This window comes from Callospermophilus lateralis, chromosome 6 (assembly GCF_048772815.1).
Source record: "Callospermophilus lateralis isolate mCalLat2 chromosome 6, mCalLat2.hap1, whole genome shotgun sequence".
NCBI classification, from domain to species: domain Eukaryota; kingdom Metazoa; phylum Chordata; class Mammalia; order Rodentia; family Sciuridae; genus Callospermophilus; species Callospermophilus lateralis.
Window position 1 is genome coordinate 50,254,115 of NC_135310.1, and position 21,390 is coordinate 50,275,504.

The following is a 21,390-nucleotide window of genomic DNA, read 5'->3' on the forward strand; positions in this document are numbered from 1 at the left end:
GAGGATAGAACACAGGTGCCTAATGTAGGCTGAGAAGTATGCATAGCCTATGGCATTGGGATAGAAGTGCCTTGTGATATCAGCCTTTCCTCCCAGTAATCAATTGGCAAGATAAGAAGTGCCTCATCTCCTGACCATAACTGGGCCTCCTACATGAGCAAATGTGCCAGGGAACTGTAAATAGATGTCCTGGAGGAGCTCAGAGTTCCACCCAAGTGCACTTCTGTCAGGGGGTGAGGAGAGACCTCCTGGGGTGAAGTGTGGTAGATGAACTACCAAAGAAAGAGCTGAGAAGCCATAGGGTACAGGCAGCCTAGGAAAACCTGCCTCTTGGGAGCTGTAATGGGAGGTCCTGCAGGGATGAGGAAGCTCTAAAAGGCCTATCTGAGTGTCCACAGGGGAGTCAGCTGGAAACGTTGTCAGCATGCTCAGCCTGTGAAGCCCACTGATGTTGGACCCTTCTAAGTGTGGGCTTCCGGTTCTTGCCCTTCCTTCTTCTGCTTCTTCCCTGAATACTCAGAACTCAGCAAGCAATGCCAAGGAGAGGGAGCAACTCTAGAGAGAGAAATAGAGAGGAAGCCACCTAGACCACTTTTTACGTGACTGCCGTTCAGCAGGAAGCAGGCCTGGGCTGTAAAGGGGAGAACATTGGGCATTTTAATCAAGGAGTAGAGTGAATTGTGAGTGTGTTTCTGATTTTAAGTAGGACTGTCTGATACCTATAAGTGAGAAGCAAATCTTTTCTGGAGCTTTTATCTAGGGATACGGCCGTGTAATTGCCATGGAATACAAACTAAAGAGTGTTGGGAAGAAAATGAAAGGTATGCTATTAAATTATAGTTGTGTTAGTCTGCTGTATTGGTTACTTTATTGTTGTTGATTCTGTTATAGGCTACCTTCAAATTTAGTATTGAATTCCTGTAGTTGCTATTTTGTTTGCTATTCCCCCTGCATTTTTCTGGTTTGTAACAAATATCTTATACCACAAGTCAACTCATTCAATGATTTAAAGGATCATTTTGCAGCTAGGTTTCTCACAGTGTTTACCAGAAAATTTATTTGGTTAAAGTTAATATTCTATGAATACTTGATTGAGATTTCCTATACCCAACATGAGAATTAGGTGGCATTTACTTTAACTTTGCAGACTTAAATATTTCAGCACCATGATGTAGCATTTTGAGAACTTGAACATGAACAGAGGCAGATAACTATTCTCTTTTAGTGTTCTTTTAAATTGATGTATAGTCACATAACAAAAGTACACAGTTCATAAGCATTTAACAAATATTTAAGTAATATATCCAGGTAACCAATACTTAGTTACTGTGTGGGCTAATGCTGATACCTCACTCACTGACTCCTCGTATCAATGTTTTTGTGTCATTTTAAACTTTTTAAAATCATATGTAAAATTGTTTGTGAGATTCATTCATGTTAAGTGTAGTTGCTTATTTATTTGAAAATCTTTATTGTATTCCACTTGACAAATAAGCAATAATATATTAATTTATTCTTAGTTTATGGGCATTTGGGTTGTTTTTGTGCCACCAAAAGCATTCTTATATGTGTGCTTTGGCAAATATATTGTGCATTTTTGCTGATTTCATACACGGTGGTAGAGTTATTATAGACAGGACTATGTTCAACCTTAGTACATAATAACTTAAAAAATAGAAAAGCTCTGGGGGTGTGGCTCAGTGTTAAGTGCCCCTGGGTTCAATCCCCATACCGAAAAAAAAAAGGTGATAAAATTATGCTTTGCTCTACTATGTATAAGAAGTCATTCCACTGCTTTGCCAACACTTTTAGATATTGCCTTCTTTCATTATACCTAGCCAGGTGTGCGCCAATTGTTTTTTTGAAGAAATTCTTTTCCTTGCCATGGGCATACCTTCAGTACATCTCCATGTTGGGATGAGAACGTCTTCTTTCCTTTCATAAAAGTTTTGCTCCAGTTAAACCTGGTTATTGGAGCATAAGTTTCTATATTTAGAAGGAACTCAGAAAGCTATACTCAAGGTAAATGCTGTTCAATGCTCATCAATAACTTTGCTAAGTGAAAGAATAGGTATGAATTGCACCAGTCAATATTTTGAATGCAAATGCAGAAAAACTAATTCAAACTAATTTAAGCAAAAAGTAATTGACTCTTGCAGCTGTAAAGCCAGAATTGGCTGGCTCCAGGGGCTACCTCTCTTCTCTTGTAAGCTTGCTCCATGCTAGAGGCAAGGATTCTGCCAATACCTCCAAATTCCCATTAGTAAAAACAAAAACAACAGCAGCAATAAAACTCCTCTTGTCCTCCTGGAGCTCCCTGACGTGAACCCTGGAATTGGTGCTCCTTGGATTTAATTGGTCTGATTAGGCCTCCCTCAACTCAAGGTGGGCACCAAGTCTCTCTGCATCATATGTTCTTAGAGAAGCAATGGTTTTATGAGAAAGATTGGAGTGCCAATAACAGAAGAAAGAACAATGGTTGGTAGCAAGGAGAAATAATAAAATATTCGCTGTAAGTCAGACTCCCTAAAAATGATGCAGGTTATTTATTCTTTCAGATCCTATGAGGTTTATCTTTGGATTAGTCAAAGCTGCAGGAAATTTGCACATGTGAACTGAATCATTTTAGGACCTGTGGAATTGCTTTTATTGAGCTGTGCTGGGACATTCTGGTATCAGCCTACATTGAGGGATAGTACAGTGAGAGGCCCTGCAGAATCCCTTATAACATTGTAAGATAGTACTGAGGACCCTCTTTGTTCTATTTCAGTCTCATGTTATCGAGCTCCATGGAAAAATTACCAGAAAGAGTTCAACTGTTTCTAAACACCTTTGTGATTTTATCACAGGGACATTGTGATTTCTGAAGCTGACAAGAATTTTTACCTTGAATTTCTGGAATGAGAGTCAATTTTATGGCTTTTTTAATCAAGTGTAGTCCTCAAAGCATGGAATGGTTTTAGTATTAACCTCACTTCTTTATTTTTTATCTTGTACTTCCTTTAGTGCTAGGATCTTGAAATTCTATTTCTTTTTCTCCTTCCTTCCTTCCTTCCTTCCTTCCTTCCTTCCTTCCTTCCTTCCTTCCCTCCTTCCTTCCTTCCCTCCCTCCCCCCTCTCTTTTTTTTGTTTCTTTCTTGATATTTCCTTTAACAAGTACCTATACTATTAATTTGAACAACAGAATGTTAATGTATCCTTGATCAACTTCTTTAACTGTTCTGAGACAAAGTTGAGAAATGTTGAATTCTATGTAAATTTTATGCCACACGTTGAAAAATCTCCAAAGAATGAATCTACTTGGCTTTGGCAATAAGTTTATTAACAGGACTTATTTTGGGTTCCAGTTTTAGATGAAGGAGTTGTGAAACACTACAGAATCAGGAGACTGGACCAAGGGGGCTTTTTCCTTACCCGGAGAAAAACTTTCTCAACACTGAATGAATTCGTGAACTACTACACCACCACAAGTGATGGCCTGTGTGTCAAGCTGGAGAAACCATGCTTAAAGGTGAACTACTTTCTGCTTTCAAACTGTTTTTAAGTATTTGCCATGTGATATCAGTTCAGGAAAAAGAAATTTATCATTTGTTTACTTAAGGCAGGAAGAGGAAAACTATCTGTTTCATATGCATTTTTGTAAATGAGTCTTATTAGAAGAGATATGCTCATTCATTTACCATTGTTGGCTGATTTTGTGCCATTACAGTGAGTTTAATAGTTGCAACAGAGAAAGTGTGTCAGATGGAAATCTTTACTTCGAACTCCAAGGTGGCAGGGGCCTTGCCTGTTTTGTTTGCTGAAGGGCAGATAGTTCCTACTTAAAAATTTTTATTTATTAAATGAATGAACAAACAAATAAATTAAACAAAAATGAATTGATTTTATTTTGCAAAAATATATAATATATAATACATATTTTGCAGAAATGTATAATATATCTAGTTAATACTACAGCTAGAGTTTGAAAAGGCCTTGTGAGTGAGTGGAACTCCAATGGAGGCTGAAATTGGGAGGGTTTAGTTGAGCACAGAGGCAGAAACATCATTGCAGACCTGTGGGTGAGCATGGTAGTGGCTACAAGATGAACATCAAAGTGCAGGATCTGAGAGAGAATGAATCTAAAGACTTAACAATGCAGAATCTCCTACAATTGTTTTCTGTTTTCAAGGAATTAGAATGTAACTTCTAGTGTTTTTGTTTTTAAAAGTAATATTTCCCTTAACAAGTACCTACACTATTATTTTGAACAACAGAATGTTAATCTGCCTTTTTCTCTTACACATATTCTCATTATTCTGCAAAACAGATACAAGTCCCAACTCCTTTTGATTTGTCCTATAAAACTGTGGACCAGTGGGAGATAGACCGCAACTCTGTCCAGCTTCTGAAGCGATTGGGATCCGGTCAGTTTGGAGAAGTTTGGGAAGGCCTCTGGAACAACACTACTCCAGTGGCAGTAAAGACGTTAAAACCAGGTGTGAAAATATTAAAGATTAAATGGCATACATGGGTTTTTATGGGCTCAATTTTCCATTGTAAAATGCCCAAGAGGTCATGGGACAGTCAGTGCTGGCAGCAAACAGGTGTTGTCATCTTTCTTGCTACCCCAGGTGACCATAACATGTGGACAAGCTTTAAAATATAAAGGCCAACATGCTCCTTGGATTAGCTAAGCATAAAAGGTTCTCAGATGAAGATTCCAACAACACATTTCTTATCTAAAGGATTCATTCTTCCATTGTCCTTCTTCCCTTTCATTCCTTTCTTAGTTAAAAAACAAAAACAAATAAAACAAAATAACAAGCAAAAACAAACAAACAAAAAAACCCCACTGACTATAAACACTTACTGAAAAATCAGATGGAACCTTTGTGATATTCAGGGAATAACTGTTTTATTAGATGCCAATTGACTATGACTAAAAGATAAAATGGTTCATCTAAAGAATCCCATATTTGAACTTGCAGGGAGTATTTCTTCTCCTATCTTCATTTATCCCTTTGAAGGCAGGAGAAGTATGCTAAAATGAACAATCCCCATTTTTAAAGGTGGGATAAGAGAATTTGGAGAGATTAAAAATAACTTTCCTAAGACTTTGTATTCAAATCTTGAGCAAATTTTTGAACTACTCTATGTCTCAGTTTTACCATTTATGTGATGGGGGATAATAAGATATACCTAGCAGAGTTATTATGAAGATTAAATTAGGTCACTAGTACAAATGCTTTGCATAGTGCTTGGCTCATAGTACTTGACCAATAAAAATTTTATTATTATTATTATAATTATTATTATTAGACAGTAAATGGCAAAGCTGGGATTTTTGACTTATCACCATTATATCAGACCCCATGGAAATGACATTCTGTAAAAGTGCAACATCACTGTGGCAGTTTCCTATCTTCCTCTAATAACATAGAAAAGAATAATAACAGCAACAAAAGGTTAATCTCCTTTTTTTTTCTTACAAGTATTTTCATTATTCTACAAAACAGATATGGTTTCCAACTCTACAGGCTAGATGAGTTTTCTGGGGGCCCTCTGTTACTTGCTGAGCCCAGAGTTCTTAGAAATTTGGAAAGCTTCCTGGTGGCAGAACTTGAGCCCTTGGGATTTGCTGGCTGGCAGACTGTGTAATAGCACTGTTTCCAAACTGTTGTGCTAAGGCACATTGAGGCATCACAGTGAATTCTCAGGGGTCTGTGGGATATTTAAAAGTTTTGAGGTAAACGTTTTCAAAACAACACAAATTGCTACCTTCAGGTAGTTTGTAGATTCAGATTTAGATTATTACATTCCTTTTTCTAACATCATATTTTTGTGAAGCTGGATTTTTGATGATCACTGTGGACCAATATTGGCAAGATACACACAAAAATTGACACAGACCAGGAAATAAGGGTGGTAGAGCTGAACCTGAAGGTCAGAGAGATTTGGGTAACTTGCTCAAGATTGCACAGGGAAGAATAACAGAGCTGAGATTTTTCCAGGATCCAGAACTTCTGCTTGAACTCTTACTTGATTTTGAGAAGTTGTATAGTACTTATATCACATTAGTAAATAACTGTGGTTAAGAATGAAATAAATATTTTTTTTCCTCTTAATTTACCTATATTAATTTTTCAAATGGCTATTAAGTTATTAGGATGGATACTTCTTAGTTGTTTAGTAATTGAACTATTAAGCATGCATTTTAACCTGGCATACTATAAAAATATTACTGATGCACTAAGGATGCCATGGACTGAAAAGGTTGGGACCTTGTGGTGTTAACAGTTAAGAGCATAAAGGGAAACCTGGCTCTGTCCTCTGTAACTTGTATAATTTTTTAACCTTTTTGAGTCTCCTTATCTGGACATGTGAATTAAAATAGTCCCCACTTTATAGGATTGTATGAGGATTGAGTAAATGTGAATAAAGTATATGCAGTGAGTTTTTAATAAATGTTAGGTTCTGTGGTGCTGCTGATAGATGCACACCCTGAATTGTAGATTCACTGGTGCAGGAGTTTAGTTCTAGCATTAACATCTGGCAGAGGAAACAACAGAGAGGCACTTTTAAGGGGCCAGATGCCATCATTCAGGTGAGGACAATCTATTTCAGCATCCAAGATTTTCAGTCATCATGTATATGTGTTTTTAAATCCTAAACTTGTTGAACTATTGAGACATAAATTTTAAATTTATTGTTAATCTAATCATTCCTCCCTCCCTCCACCCCCAAAAAAGGAAAAGAAATAAAAGCGTCAAGCTATGCTTGCTAGCATTGCTTTCTAAGGAAGGCCTTCTGGAGGTCAAAAGAGAACAAAAAATCATATTTTTTATAGTAAAAAAAAGCACAATAGTTTTCTTTCCAACAGGAATAATTATTATTGATTTACAGTGTAATAGCAACAAACAGCTTTGGTGATTGGTTAAATGTCTTCACTTCACTGGGGCCATTCATCAATCTTAGCAGCTATTTATTGCTTAGCAGACTACCATGCAATAAAGATGAGCCTGAAATCAACTCCTGCAGTAGCTCTGACAGGCAAAAATTAATATTTAATGTTGTATTACTGAGTTGAGATTGGGTCTCTGTTGCTCTACCAGCATAGCCATGAAGGAGTTCCCTGAGTTCTCTACCTACAGAGGCTCCTGGCATATCATGATTTCAGCTCTTGCAGATAGTGTGACTTGGGCATGGTTTAAGTGTCCTGCATAAACAGTCTGAGTGATGATACTAATTCTGTTATCACAGAACCCCTCATGAATCATTTTATTTTGAGGGGGGCAGTCATACGGTATCCGTATTTGATCCCAGACAAACTAGTTATACCAACCAAGAACAAAGTACTTTATTTTGGTGTAGAGGTCTCTTCCTCCCAGTGTTATTTTTCTATTATGATTCAAAATTTTAAACTTATTTGATTATGTGGATTAAACTTAATGTCAGAACTAGATTTGAGGAAACTAAAAAGAAAGGAAAAAATAGAATGGAAAAGAAAATAGAAGAAAACATTTTTTACTCTCTAACACCTTATCTCTTTTTTCCTGTCAATGAAAAATATTTACAGTTGGTCTGTTTGGTTTTCCTATGAGTGTGCATGTTAATAATGATACATATAATGGTCAGCAATCTTTGAGTATACATTTTCCAGGCATTGTTATTATCCTGATAATGATTTTCTGATGTTAGTAGGATTACTAGCTGTACTTTGTGGATGAAGAAACTGAAGAAACTGAAGTTCAGAGAGATTTGGTAACCTGCTTAAGATTGCACAGGGAACAGTAACAGAGCTAAGATTTTTCCAGGTTCCAGAGTTTTGAATGGACCTGGATCCTAAACTTCTGGGCTCTTAAAAGGTAGACTGTTTCAATGCTTATGTAAAATAACCTGTATGTAGATCATATGAAACTCTTCTTAACTTGACATTAACAAACAAGTCATAGTGCTACCTTGAATTGTCAAAGCTCATCCACACCCAGGTTCTAATGTCAGTTGTAGAGTCTCTGACATTCAGAGGATGATGAATGGAATGGTCTCTTTGGACATCAGTAGAAATGATATTTGCACCATCTACAGTGAATACTAAGATGTGAAATGACAGTATTTCTTCAATTACAGTAATGTTTCTGAAACATCACAGCCTAGAAGAAATAAAAGATTTAAAAATTACTGATGAAATGTCAACTCCAGGTATCCTTCCTCTTTTTAGATTTTTTCTGACATTAACTGCTGGGCACCTTGCATAGTCTTCAAAATATGCTTCAATGCCATCTCCCTAATCATTTGATCCAGTTTTTGAGTCTCTGGTGGTAGTGGAAGCAAATAGTATGGGAGAAAATGTTGCGTATTATTTTCACATTAAACATGTAAAATTGGTGGGGAAAAAAGCCACTATCTTTTGGGGATGTCCCTTGAATGTTTTCTATGTGGCCCATAGCCTGTGTTCCTACAGGAATAAGAATATAAATTTGGCAGAATAGCATTGTTTTAGAGTTGTTTTTCAGCTGTTCCCACAGTGGGTACCAAGGCCAGGGCAGCCATCCGTCTTTTCTTGATCCCCCCAAAAAGAGCTCTGACTGGAGTAATTAAACATGCAATGTCCTCCAGTGTTCATGTTGATAGGATGTCTTCTCTTTGTGTTCTTCAGATGCCTGCCGTGTTTTATCAATTAGACTGTCAGTCTCTCCTTTGCTCTTCATTTTTCACATGGGCCCAAATCAACCGTTTTTCACCTATGGGTCATAACATATAAAGTGCACATCCCTGATACAACACCACATCTAGTAATTAGGTTGCCCTGGCTGAACTGATTCTCTCCTCTGATAACTCTGAAGATTTGTGACACCGATGCTCTTCTGTTACTGAGAGGCAGGAGGCAATCTCGGCGATTCCCACCAGGCTGCTGTGAGGACAGGAATGCCTCAATAACATAAAGTGATTTCCTCCTTTTCTTGTTTCAGGTTCAATGGATCCAAATGACTTCCTGAGGGAGGCACAGATAATGAAGAGTCTAAGACATCCAAAGCTTATCCAGCTTTATGCTGTTTGCACTTTAGAAGATCCAATTTATATTATTACAGAGTTGATGAGACATGGAAGTCTGCAAGAATATCTCCAAAGTAAGCTAAAGACTCAATAAAAGGAAAAAAGAAAAGGAGGAATTTAGTTTAGCTAGTCCTATAAATGTCAATTTAGCCAGCTTTGTCTAACCCCAAGGATATTTACTATGTGTATATCTGTAAGAATGAATGTTGTAACATTGAATGGCTCAACTACTATTTAATAGGATATATTCTTCGGACTCAAAGGGAGAAAAATATTTATGTAGTGAAAGAATAAATTGTTCACAATAGACACATCAGAGAGCTTAAATGTAATGTGGGAAACTGATCAATGGATTTTTTGCATAATGCTCTACTTTTTACACTAATTGAACACCGTTTTTGTCTTTGCTCGTATTTGCTAATATTGTACTTGGTGTTTAAAATGACCTCTCTGCTAATAAACATTAGAATTTTCAGACTAAAAAGCAAAAATATACTATTAGCTTTATTCCTCCATCCGATTTCTGCAGTCAAAAAGGACTTAAGGGCATTGTGAAATTGTGATGTTTATTACAAATGAATAATTTAATAAACAATAAAATAATACACATTAAAATATGATATTCAAAGAAATTGAGATCAAATACTGAGAGAATCATTCATGCTTGAAAAACAGACTTTTCCTGTAATTTCTTGAAATGTCAGAGCGAGATTGATAGTCTATATAGAGGCAAAAGGAGGTGAGGATAATGGAACAAAGGTATCAGAAAGATAAGAGTGTTCTCTGATTTCAGGGTGACTTGTGAAGCTGATGATTCTAAATTTCAAAACAACAACAAAACAAGAATGGAGAATATATGTAACATAATAAATTCTGTTAAAAACAAAAATATACTTACCTATTGCATAAAGATCATCACATTTATCACCCTTAGAATGCTACCCACCACAGAAAGACTGACCTCAATTGTTGACTCCTTTTGCCTTATTCAGGAAAAAGTACAAGAATGATCCTGGGCTAGATCTAACAAAGTGCATATTACAATGTGCATATTATAAGAGCCCTTACAGCATGCACATTACTAATCTAATTGTCAATTTCTGGTATTCAAATCTATCAGGAGCATTCAAGTCTCTTGCTTCATTTGGCTTCCAAGATAGTTAACCTGATCACTTATCCTCCTCTTCATTGGTTCGTCTCAATAAGTGATTTTCTCCCAGACCTCTCAACATTCTGGAGTTCTCCGGGATTATTTTGCAATACCATTAATCCCTTTGTTAATCTCTTCAATTTTTAAATTTTGAGATAGGGTGCCAATGCTTTGAACAGGCTGGCCTTGAACCTGCCATTCCTCTCGCCTCAGGCTCCTAAGTAGCTGGGATTACAGGTGTGCACCATTGCACTTGGCTTCCTTTGTTAACTTCACCCAGTGCCATTTTTTGAATGTGTATGTATCAACAGTTCCTAAAATTTTATCCCTACCTTGGAACTTCAGAATAATACACCCAGCTGACTTCATGCCCTCTCCACTGGAATGTTGTGTCAGTCTGGACAGTGCAGGTGTCCAGACTGCAGCCTCGGTCCTCAAATCTCAGAAGCTCAGCACAGCAATATATTTTTCCTTACTTGTGCTTTGTGTGTAAAATAGATTGGTAGCTCAGCTCTTTGATCACCTTGGTAGGGAAAGGGGATGGGACTAATCTCATCCTGGCTCTTAAAGCTTCTTAACTTTTGTCACTCTGTACCTTTTCATTTGGTCAAATCAAGTCCAACAGAATAGGCAGTACAATCCACTAAAGTGCCTTGCAGAAAGGGGGAAAATGTTTGTGAGCAACCCTAATTTCTACTCCAAATGCCAATTAGATGTTTCAAAATGATATGTCCAAACCTGATTCTCCCGGTGATCTGCTACCCTTGTTTCATTCCTTCTTGGACAATGACAACACTCAGGTCTAATATTTGGGGGGCATTTTGGCTTCTTACATCCCATTACCTAACAAACCTACAAATCCTATTGGCTGGCCTTGAAAACATACCTAGTCTTTCCCTTTTTCTCAATGTTCCCATTCAGGTTCAAGCAATCATTGCCTCCACTTTGGATTCTGCACCCTCTTGGTCTCCCTCTTTGGCTTCTTGTCCTCTTTAGTCTTTCCTCAACACAGCAGCTGGAGATATCTTGTTGAAGTATAAGTCAGAGCTTGTTCTTTCTCAGCTTAAAACCCTCTGAGACTCCCACTGGTTCTTACCTCTGTTTAACTCCTTCTAACCTGGTTTTCCAGGTCTTATCTACAACTTTCTCTTTGGCCTTATCTACAACTTTGCCCGTGTACTTGAAGTGGCACTACAGTGACCTTTGTGGTTCTTTCTATTCCATAGGCACACTTTTATTTTACCTCAAGCCCTTTGCACTTGAGATTTTTTTTGCTTAATTTTTTTTTTAATATTTATCCACATGGTCACTTCTCATTTCCTGAAAGTCTTTACTCAGGTTATTCTACCTTGGTAAGTTGTTCACTGGTCAACTCAGGAATGCTCTACCACTGAGCTACTTCCCCAGCCCTTTTTATTATTTTATTTTTTGAGACAGGGTCTTGCTAAGTTGCTGAGGTGGGCTTTGAACTTGTGCTTCTTCTATGTCTGCTTCCCGAGTTGCTGGGGTTACAGGATGCACCACTGCACCTGGCTCACTTGTCAAACAGTAAAGTTTAATCTCCTACTGATTCTTCATATTCCTTCTTCATTTTCCTCTTCATATTCTTCTTTGGTGTTCTCTCTTTAGCTATTAATCATCTTATATTGCATGACATTTATTTAGCTTATTTTTAGTATTTTAGATTTTTTTTTTTTGGTATTGGAGATTAGAACACAGAGGCACTTTTACCACTGAGCCACATCCCCAGCTCTTTTTATTTTTTATTTTGAGACAGAGTCTTGCTAAGGTGCTTAGGGCCTCACTTAGTTGCTAAGGTGATCCTCCTGTCTCAGCTTCCCAAATTGTTGGTATTATAGGTGTGTACCATTTCACCTGGCTTTAGTATTTCTAAATGCAACTCCATAAGGGCAGAATTTTTATTTTGTTGTTGTTGTAGTGCTAGAACAGAGTGTCACATAAAAGGTGTGCACTGATTATGTGTTGACTGAATAAATAAGTTGAGACCATTCTGAATATAGTAAGAGTGGGATTGAGAGTCAAGCTAGTTTTGCAATTCTTGGAATCAGCTTGAAAAGTTCCAGTTAACTATACTGCAAACTCCTTGGGCATTGAGGATTTCTGTGGTTGATGTGGTACTCAAGGCTGAGTGCAAACCCTACCATCTGCTGGATTAGGCCATCAGGGGCAAGATTACCAAGGTGTTCAATTGTAAGAGTACCTACCAGTCAAGAGGAACAGTGAATTTATACTTGTTCCCAATCAAGAGTTGTAGATTTAATAAATAGATCTTAAAGTGAATCTGCCATTCATAAGTAGCTCATCAAGATAAGCATCATTAACGTAAAAGTCTCTTTAGTAATAGGATGCAATTTTTTTTTTTTTTTTTTTTTTTTAGATATAAACTGTCACAGGTTTGTGAACATTTCCATCAGCTTTGCTGTCTGGTTGTATAGATGTGCTCTGCTCTTTACTTAGGCAGTCCCTAGGTCACTGCTCTTCAGGATAAGAAATATGTATTACCCAATTTCTTCCAGTACTGTACTTTCCAGTAAAAACCTTTTTATATGCACTGTAATAGGATTAGGTATTGTATTTGATATTTGAAATAACATATATATTTCTAATCATATTTCTCTATATTCCAGTCTTTGTAGTCCCCAAGCTTGGCTGATTTTTTTTTTTGGTAATAAATTTCTCTCAAATGAGAGAGGCCTATGGGGAAGGAAGGAAGGAAGGAAGGAAGGAAGGGAGGAAGGAAGGAAGGAAATAAATAAATAGGGCTGGGATGTTTTTCAGTGGTCAAGAACCCCTGAGTTCACACCCCAGAAACAAACAAACAAAAATTGACAGTTGACCAGTGAATGATTTGCCAAGATGGAATAACCTGAGTAAAGACTTCCAGGAAATGAGAAGTGACCATGTGGATAAATTAAAACAAACAAACAAACAAACAAAAAACGGGCAAAAGAAATCTCAAGTGCAAAGGGCTGGAGGCAACATAAAAGTGTGCCTGTGGGGTAGAAAGAATCACAGAGGCCACTGTAGTGACATTGCAATAACAATGGCAAAGCTGAAGATAAGGCCAAAGAGGTAATGGAGAACCAGGTCGGGGGGACTGTAGGAGTTAAAGAGAGGGAAGAACCAGTGGATGTGGCAGTCATTTTTCTAAGTTCTTTACAAGTGTTAACTTATTTCATTTTTGAACCACTTTATGAACTAAGTATCATTATCATTACCCCTACTTTACGATCGAAGAAACTGAGTAATAGACACCTTGGGTGACTTTTCCAAGGTTGAAGCCTGGTTTGATAGTTCTTGCTCTTAATTATATGCGTAACACTGATGCCATTCTTAACATCAACCTGTGTTAGTTGTCCATTACTACACAACACAGTACCCCAACAATTAGAAACTTAAAGCAGCAAACATTTATTATCTCACAGTTTCTGTGGTCGGAAATCCAGGAGCAGCTTAGCCAGGTTCTAGCCCTGGGTTTCGTAAGGCTGCAGCAAGGTTTTGGCAGGTGTACCAGTCATCGGAAGGCTCTAGTGGATGTGGATTCCCTTCCAAACGCACTCTTATGATTGTCAGGAGGAGTTGGTTCCTCATGGCTGCAGAATTGAGGGAGTCAGCTCCTTGCTGGTTGTTAGCTGGAGAGTGGCCCCTGCTCCTTGATATTGAGGGTAGCTTCTAACGTGGCAGCTTGCTTCATTAAAGTGAACAAGCAAGAAAGCAACGGAATTCAGAGCATCAGTAAGATGAAGTCACAGTCGTTTATGAGTTAACCTGGGAGATCCCATTACTCTTGCCATAGTCTCTGCCAAATGTGAGTCACTGGCTCCAGAACAGTCTGATGGAAAGGACTCTTGGAAAGGTGTGAATTCCAGGAGGCAGGATCACTGCAAGCTATTTTAGAAGCTGCCTGCCACATAGCTTATGGTCAGTCACCAGCTTCTCTTAATGTCATTGTTTCTTTTTTTGAGTGGATGTGATATCAAAAGGCATAGCTATTTTGACCATCACAGCAGCCAGGCTTTGCCATTATGCTTTTTACAGAGTTATATTTTATTTTTATGTTTACATTGTGTTGTAGACTGAATAATTAATGTTACCTGTTGTAATACACAATTCAAAACTCTTAGTGGCAGAACACTCATAACAATTTTGATAGGACTTAGACTGCTCTTTTAGGGAATTAGACTCTTTCCTAAAATTTTGAAATTCGTTCCTCTAGCCATAGAGATGTGAGGTCCTAAATGTGATGTATATCATTTCTGAACACACTATGTTGCCCAGAACTAGTGACATGGCCCTACTTAATTGCAAAGGGAGGTGGGCAATGTGGTCTTCTGCTAGTGCCCAGGATAAAAGAAGTAAAGGACAAAAGGATAGGTGAGCAGTTAGTTTTATCTCACAACCAATTTAAATATGCTTCTGATTTTACACACACACACACACACACACACACACACACACCCACACACCTGCTGTGCTTAAGTTTTTCTCATTTAAAAATTCCTTTGACTCTTTCATTTTTTATCAGAAAAGATAGCATGTATATAGAAAGTACATAAATCATGTAGCATAGTTTGACATGTAATTATAACATGCACAAGTAAGCAACTATGCAGCTACTGTCCAAATCAAGAATTAGAACACAGCTAGCAAGCACCCCAGAGACCCTGGAATACTTTAACCATCACAACTCCCCACTTTTCTGAATTCTTTTTTTTTTATTGGTTGTTCAAAACATTACAAAGCTCTTGACATATCATATTTCATACATTAGATTCAAGTGGGTTATGAACTCCCATTTTTACCCCAAATATAGATTGCAGAATCACATCAGTTACACATCCACATTTTTACATAATGCCATATTAGTAACTGTTGTAATGGCTTTCCTATGACATTACATTTACCTCTATCAGATCCTTATTGCCTTCCCTTTTTGACTAGGGTTTTGAAATTTTCCATCTCTTCTTGCTGTCTGTCTGTATGTCCTCATCTCCAAGTTACCCTTTGGCCTCTTACACACGATCTCAAATAAAATCCTTCACCAATGACTCCCTCATTCTTATATTTAACACAAGCCTCTTAGTCCTTATCTTACTGAACTTATCTGTGAAACTTGACTATGATGATACATTTTCTTTCTCAAAATTTTTGATTTGTTAAAACATTCTCCTCTCTTATGATTCTGGCTGATTCTTCTCAATTTTCTTTTTTTCAGGTTAGCTTCCTGTGCCACCCTCAATTATTGGTGTTTCTTATGAATCAGTATCTTCCTAGGACCTCACCCACTTTTCATGTTTTAACTCTCACTCAAACTATGACCATTAAATCTATGTCTTTAGCTGAGAGTTCTTGTCTGAACTTTAGACTCATAAACTCATCTTCTTTCAGCCATTTTCCCATTGGTAATTTATATGTATCTTGAGCTTGACAAGTCCCAAAAATGTTTCATTTTGCTTAGAAGCAATGATAACATTAAGAGCTAGGATTTATTGTGTTTTTCCTAGATACCAGGTACTGTTTTAAGTGCTGTACATGTATTCAATTGTTTTGACTCTCATGTTAAAAATTAATGCTGTAAGAGTTACTGTTACCACTATACAGATGAGGAAACTCAGGTACAGGGGTGCTAAACAGTTTGCTTACGGTTATAGAGAAATATGAGGCCCAGCTATGATCTCAAGTCTGACAGCTTTAAGCCAGTTTTCCTAAATCTTGTGCTTTAGTGAGCACTCAAATCAGGGCTTGTGTTTAAACCTCATGTTCATAAGACCAATGGACTCTGTGTAACAGTATTTTACTTAGTCACACAGGGATAATAATAATTTGTATTTATGTGAAACTTTAAAAAATGAAATCTCAAGATACCTATCAATAGTATGGCAGATAAGTTGACTTACTCTATTTTGTAAAGTCATCATAAAATAGCATGGACCTCTTTTACTTATGATAAATCTGATTCTACTACCTAAATTTCCTGTACTTAGTTTTACAGAATGAGCAGTAGGTGAAATGCTGCCCATTAAAGGTATGTTTGTACATAGAGAGATGAGCAACTTATTCTAGGAACAACAGACTAAGAAAGCGAAATTTAAAAAATACATATTAAACTTAGAGGTACAAATATTTTATATATATATATATATTTAGTATTGCAGGTTGAACTCAGGGGCCCTTAACCACTAAGCCAGATCCCCAGCCCTTTTTAAAAAATATTTTATTTAGATACAGGGTCTCACTAAGCTGCTTAGGGTCTTCCTAAGTTGCTGATGCTGTCTTTGAACTTGACAATCCTTCTGTTCACCACTTGCAATATGCACATTTTGTAACTACTGCTAGACTCTTCATTTTTATTAGTGAGCCAGTTTTTAAGAAAACTCTTATGAAAAAAATGTGAATTTTTCATTTGTTTGGCCATGCAAATTAGGACCACTATAAGCTCAATGACTAAAATAAACTATGTAAAGTTTAAAAGTAATCCGAAAGTACCCAAGCAACAGTTTCCATGAAGAGGTAAATTGGTGAAATGTGGTATTGAAAAAATGGCAGTAACTGGACTCATTTAGAATCTTGCTCCTATCTTTGGATTATTTGATACCTTTGCTCCTTTCTTAGCAGATCAGTACCATGGCACATATTTCTATCAATATCTTATTCATCAAAATTGTCAGAATTCACTTCAATAGTTCAAATACTCTCCAGAATAAATCTCCTATTTTCTCTTGTTCCTTAGATGATGCTGGATCAAGAATCCATCTGCCTCAACAGGTAGACATGGCGGCACAGGTTGCTTCTGGAATGGCCTATCTGGAGTCCCAGAACTACATCCACAGAGATCTGGCTGCCAGAAATGTCCTTGTTGGTGAGCATAATATCTACAAAGTAGCAGATTTTGGACTGGCAAGAGTTTTTAAGGTAAGTTTAGTTTTGTTTTAATTAGCTTTTGTAATAGGTTAAACAGACTGATAGACCAATAAATTAACTATTATTTAAAGCAGTATTCCTCAAAGTTCTGTGGTCCATAGACCATTTCAAGTAGCTGAAGGTCTTATAGACAAACTACCTGTTTCTTCGCATTTCTTCATCAAGGAGGAAAAAAAAAATCAACTGAATTAAAAATGATACCATTGTTTTGGTTGAACTTATGACCTATTTTTCAATCAGTAAAAGTAGCTTCTATTTGTCCTGTATAAAAAACAGGACACTTTGTACAGTTACCCTATCCACCTTTGCTCACTTTATCTACTCATTTACCTATTGCCAGAATTCTAGAGCAATTAATGGCTTTGTTTTTTTTTTTTTTTTTTTTTTTTTTAGGGAGGAGGTACCAGGGATTGAATTCAGGGGCACTCAGTCACTGAGCCACATACTCAGCCCTATTTTGTATTTTATTTAGAGACAGGGTCTCACTGAGTTGTTTAGCACCTCATTGTTGCTGAGGCTGGCTTTGAATTCATGATCCTCCTGCGTCAGTCTCCCGAGCCACGGGGATGACAGGTGTGCACCACCATGCTGGCCAATTATTGGCTTTTTAATTCTTCCTCCCACTCAGTGGGTGACATCCATTCAAAAAACACTAAGATAAAGACATAGAATGAGGTATTACTCTCTGAATTTAATTTTAAATTTCCCATATTGTATCCTAAAAATATGGATTTGGGCCAGAAAACATAACAAATAAATTATTCTCATGTTGACACTCATGAAGCCATCATCTTTTCTTTGTGTAAATTAATTAGGAGACCAATGAGATATGATATATTAATTTAAATCATTTGGATTCTACTTTTTAATATTAGCAAACTGGTTACATGGTAATTATCAAAGTCATTGACTCTTAAATACCAGAATTAAATTTAAAAAAGAGCAGACCTATTTTGCTTCCATTTTTCCATTTGGTAAGCAGCAGATGGGAAGTCAGAATCCCATTATGTATGAATTCTTCTACACATAGTAGGATGTTCCTTCCAATATTATTCTTAGTACATAGTAGGGTTCTGAAATATTTTATGGATGACTTCCCACAGATTGTTTCTGTCTTGAATGTCAGAGTCAGAATTTGCTATGCTAATTATCAATTGATCTAAGCTCATTTTTTTTTTTTTTTGGTATTTTCCCTCTAAGTTTTATGTGAAACTGGTTATAAATGAATGAGGGCAGCAAAAAAAAAAAAATTACTTTAAATTGGCTTGAATCCTTAATGCATTAACAGGTAGATAATGAAGACATCTATGAATCTAAACACGAAATAAAGCTGCCGGTGAAGTGGACTGCACCTGAAGCCATTCGTACTAATAAATTCAGCATTAAGTCCGATGTGTGGTCATTTGGAATCCTTCTTTATGAAATCATTACTTATGGCAAAATGCCGTATAGTGGTAAGTAATTAATTCTGAAGTGGGCCTTTCTGCTGCAGGTCACTTACTTAGGTGTGACTTTAACTGCTTTGCCCAGACTTAGAGGGCAGAGTTATGAGGCTGACCATACCATGTGCCTGTGGGAGCTAGATAGATAAAATTTGATGGTGATAATTTGCATTAATGAGGTGGTTTATTGCTTCCTTCTCCTTTGCTCCTGAATTGCAGTCTTATAGACATTACTTGCTGCAGGGTGTCGTTTAATCTCTGCAACCTGTAAAGGGTATGGTAGATCTCACAGCTTTATCAAAGAAATCAATTTGCTTTGTAACTTAAGAGTTTAAGTGTCTGTGAATTGAAGAGTCTAATCCATGCCCCCCTCTTTTGTTGGTTATATTTTTCAGGTATGACAGGTACTCAAGTAATCCAGTTATTGGGACAAAACTATAGACTTCCACAGCCATCTAACTGTCCACAACAATTCTACAACATCATGTTGGAGTGCTGGAATGCAGAGCCTAAGGAACGACCCACATTTGAGACCCTGCATTGGAAACTTGAGGACTATTTTGAAACAGAGTCTTCATATTCAGATACAAATAACTTCATAAGATGAATACTGAAGAAGAAGTAATTAAGAATTAAGAAAAAAGAATAACTAATAAAGAAATACAATCTTCAATATTATCAACGAACTGCAAAATCAGTTTTCTTGACATATTCAAGTGATAGGGCAAATTTGGCCATGCATTATAAAAAAAATTTATATGTGCATTTTATTGACTAGGAAATACTGCCGGACAGTCTAAGATGATGTATCATTTTCTCACTGCCTGATAAAATCAAACAAACTAAATGAAGTTATTTTTCTTTGTAAGAGACACTTATATTTCTATTTATTGTTTGAAAAGTCGATCAAGAGAATCAACAGATGATAGTCAATTTTTACTCAGTGACTGTTGTAGCATTTTCCTGTTTACTGATTAGAGCTGTTATTCATTATTCCTTGGATTGCTGAATCCCATCAGGCTGTTATTATGAAGGAATTTGATTGCTTTGCTGCACAGCAGGACCTGTGCTTTGAGATTTTTTTTTCTCTTTTAAAATATCCTTTAACTACAATGATGGTAAAGCCCTGTTAAATGACTTGATTGTACTTGAAGTAATTGCACATATTTTTTCCTATGCATAAAAAAATGAAGCAGCTGTTGAGAAAAAGAATTAAAATCTTTCTCATTTTGTGGAAGGAAATGATGGAATTTTTCTATACCTCAGTATGTGTCATCTGAGAATCATCTACGTTAGTTTTAATCTCAATGTTAAAGAATTAGTTTGCAAAGCTGATGAGTTATTATGCACAGATATATGTGAGAAACACCTAATAGCCCACAAAATCTGAGAAACAGGTACTAAAGAAGTTTAGGAAAAATAAAAGGAAAGCTGTAGAATGGCTGTGGCCTTCTGAATAATTACAAAAGAGCAGTACCTTCAGGCCAGTTTTTAATTGACCACAAAGCAGGTCAAGCTCTATTTCAGATATAGAGTCTAGTAATAACAACTGAACTTAGTCGTGCAGTTGTATATTTTTTGTCTGGCAGGACAAGGTTTTAACTACCTTCAATATACATTGACATTAGTAGCAATGTTACTGTTTTCTTAAGCAATGGCTGTGTTAAATTCTCCAATTGAGAAGGAGAAGGACTTCTTCAAGGTGGTTTCAAAGACAAATATATGTTCAAAGATCTTCTGATACAAAGAAAAATGAATGAAATGTGCCATGGTAAATCAGAATATTTTGAGTATATTTTCTTATCTTTCTTTAAAAGAAGTTGAAAAAACCTTCAATCAATATGGAATAAGCAATCAGTAAATTTGTGAACTCTTTTAACTGGGAGCAAGAGGTAGAGAGGGTTTGGGGTATAATATCATTAACGGCCCAATGATGTCAATCAAGACCTATGCCATGACCTTTCCAACCCTCCCCTCTGCCATCAACATTGTTTTCATTCTTATGGTCACAGATGTCTGTAGTGGCAACTGCATTCCTTTTTCTATGCCTCATCCAACAAGAGAAAAATGGGAAACTTCTCTCCCAAGTCTGCATAAAAATCATTCTTATTTTTCTGCTCAAGTCAACCTGAGTCACATGCCCAGATCTGAACCAATAAGACACCTAATGTGAATGTTCTTTGTTGATTGGTCTTGGAGAAGTTCTGCCACTGAAACTGGGAATGTAGTTACCTTCCCTGGAGACAAGTTGGTTTTTGGTTTACTGAAAAAAATTAGAGATTAGAGGCTGGATAGCTGTCCATTGAGAAAATCCTGTGAGAGCGATTAACTATTAGAATTAACGTAGGCATGTATATACCTATCACCTTCCTCCACATTCTCCCTACATATTTGTGTTAGACAGATAGGTATGTGCATATACATTAGAATTGTTCCAGGACCTTAGACTAAAATAAGTCTCATGGCACTAAAGTTTATAGAGCTATGCATAGAAGTGAAACTATTTGTAAAATAAGGTCAACAATATTTTTAGTCTGTAGGCTGAGTATAGGATAACTTTATTTAAAGTCACCTAGACTAATAAAATCAAGTAGATCATAAATAACCAGTTATTTATAAGATTAAAAGAATTATAAAATTAAAATAATTTCTTTTCCTGAGTTCATTTTTTTGGGTTAAGTTCTGCTTGGGCATATATAGGAATGATTGGAAATATTCCCATTTCACTGTGCAAATTCTACTACTCTATAATCTGTCTTTTTGTAGTAGCTGATAATAATAAATTTTTAAGTAAGATTTGGTTTTAAAATATAAAATGGA

General features: G+C 36.6%; 1 protein-coding gene across 1 annotated transcript in view; it reads left to right on the top strand.

The window, feature by feature from the left end:
- Positions 1-19,471, top strand: part of Frk (fyn related Src family tyrosine kinase) — a 98,236-nt gene extending 78,765 nt beyond the window's left edge. Inside the window, exons 3-8 of the mRNA XM_076859828.2 lie at positions 3,348-3,511; positions 4,310-4,478; positions 8,952-9,110; positions 16,938-17,119; positions 18,417-18,582; positions 18,966-19,471. Coding sequence (XP_076715943.2) covers positions 3,348-3,511; positions 4,310-4,478; positions 8,952-9,110; positions 16,938-17,119; positions 18,417-18,582; positions 18,966-19,177 — 1,052 coding nt within the window. The 3' untranslated portion in view covers positions 19,178-19,471. The remainder of the gene's footprint in view (positions 1-3,347; positions 3,512-4,309; positions 4,479-8,951; positions 9,111-16,937; positions 17,120-18,416; positions 18,583-18,965) is intronic.
- The last annotated feature ends 1,919 nt before the right edge of the window (positions 19,472-21,390 follow it).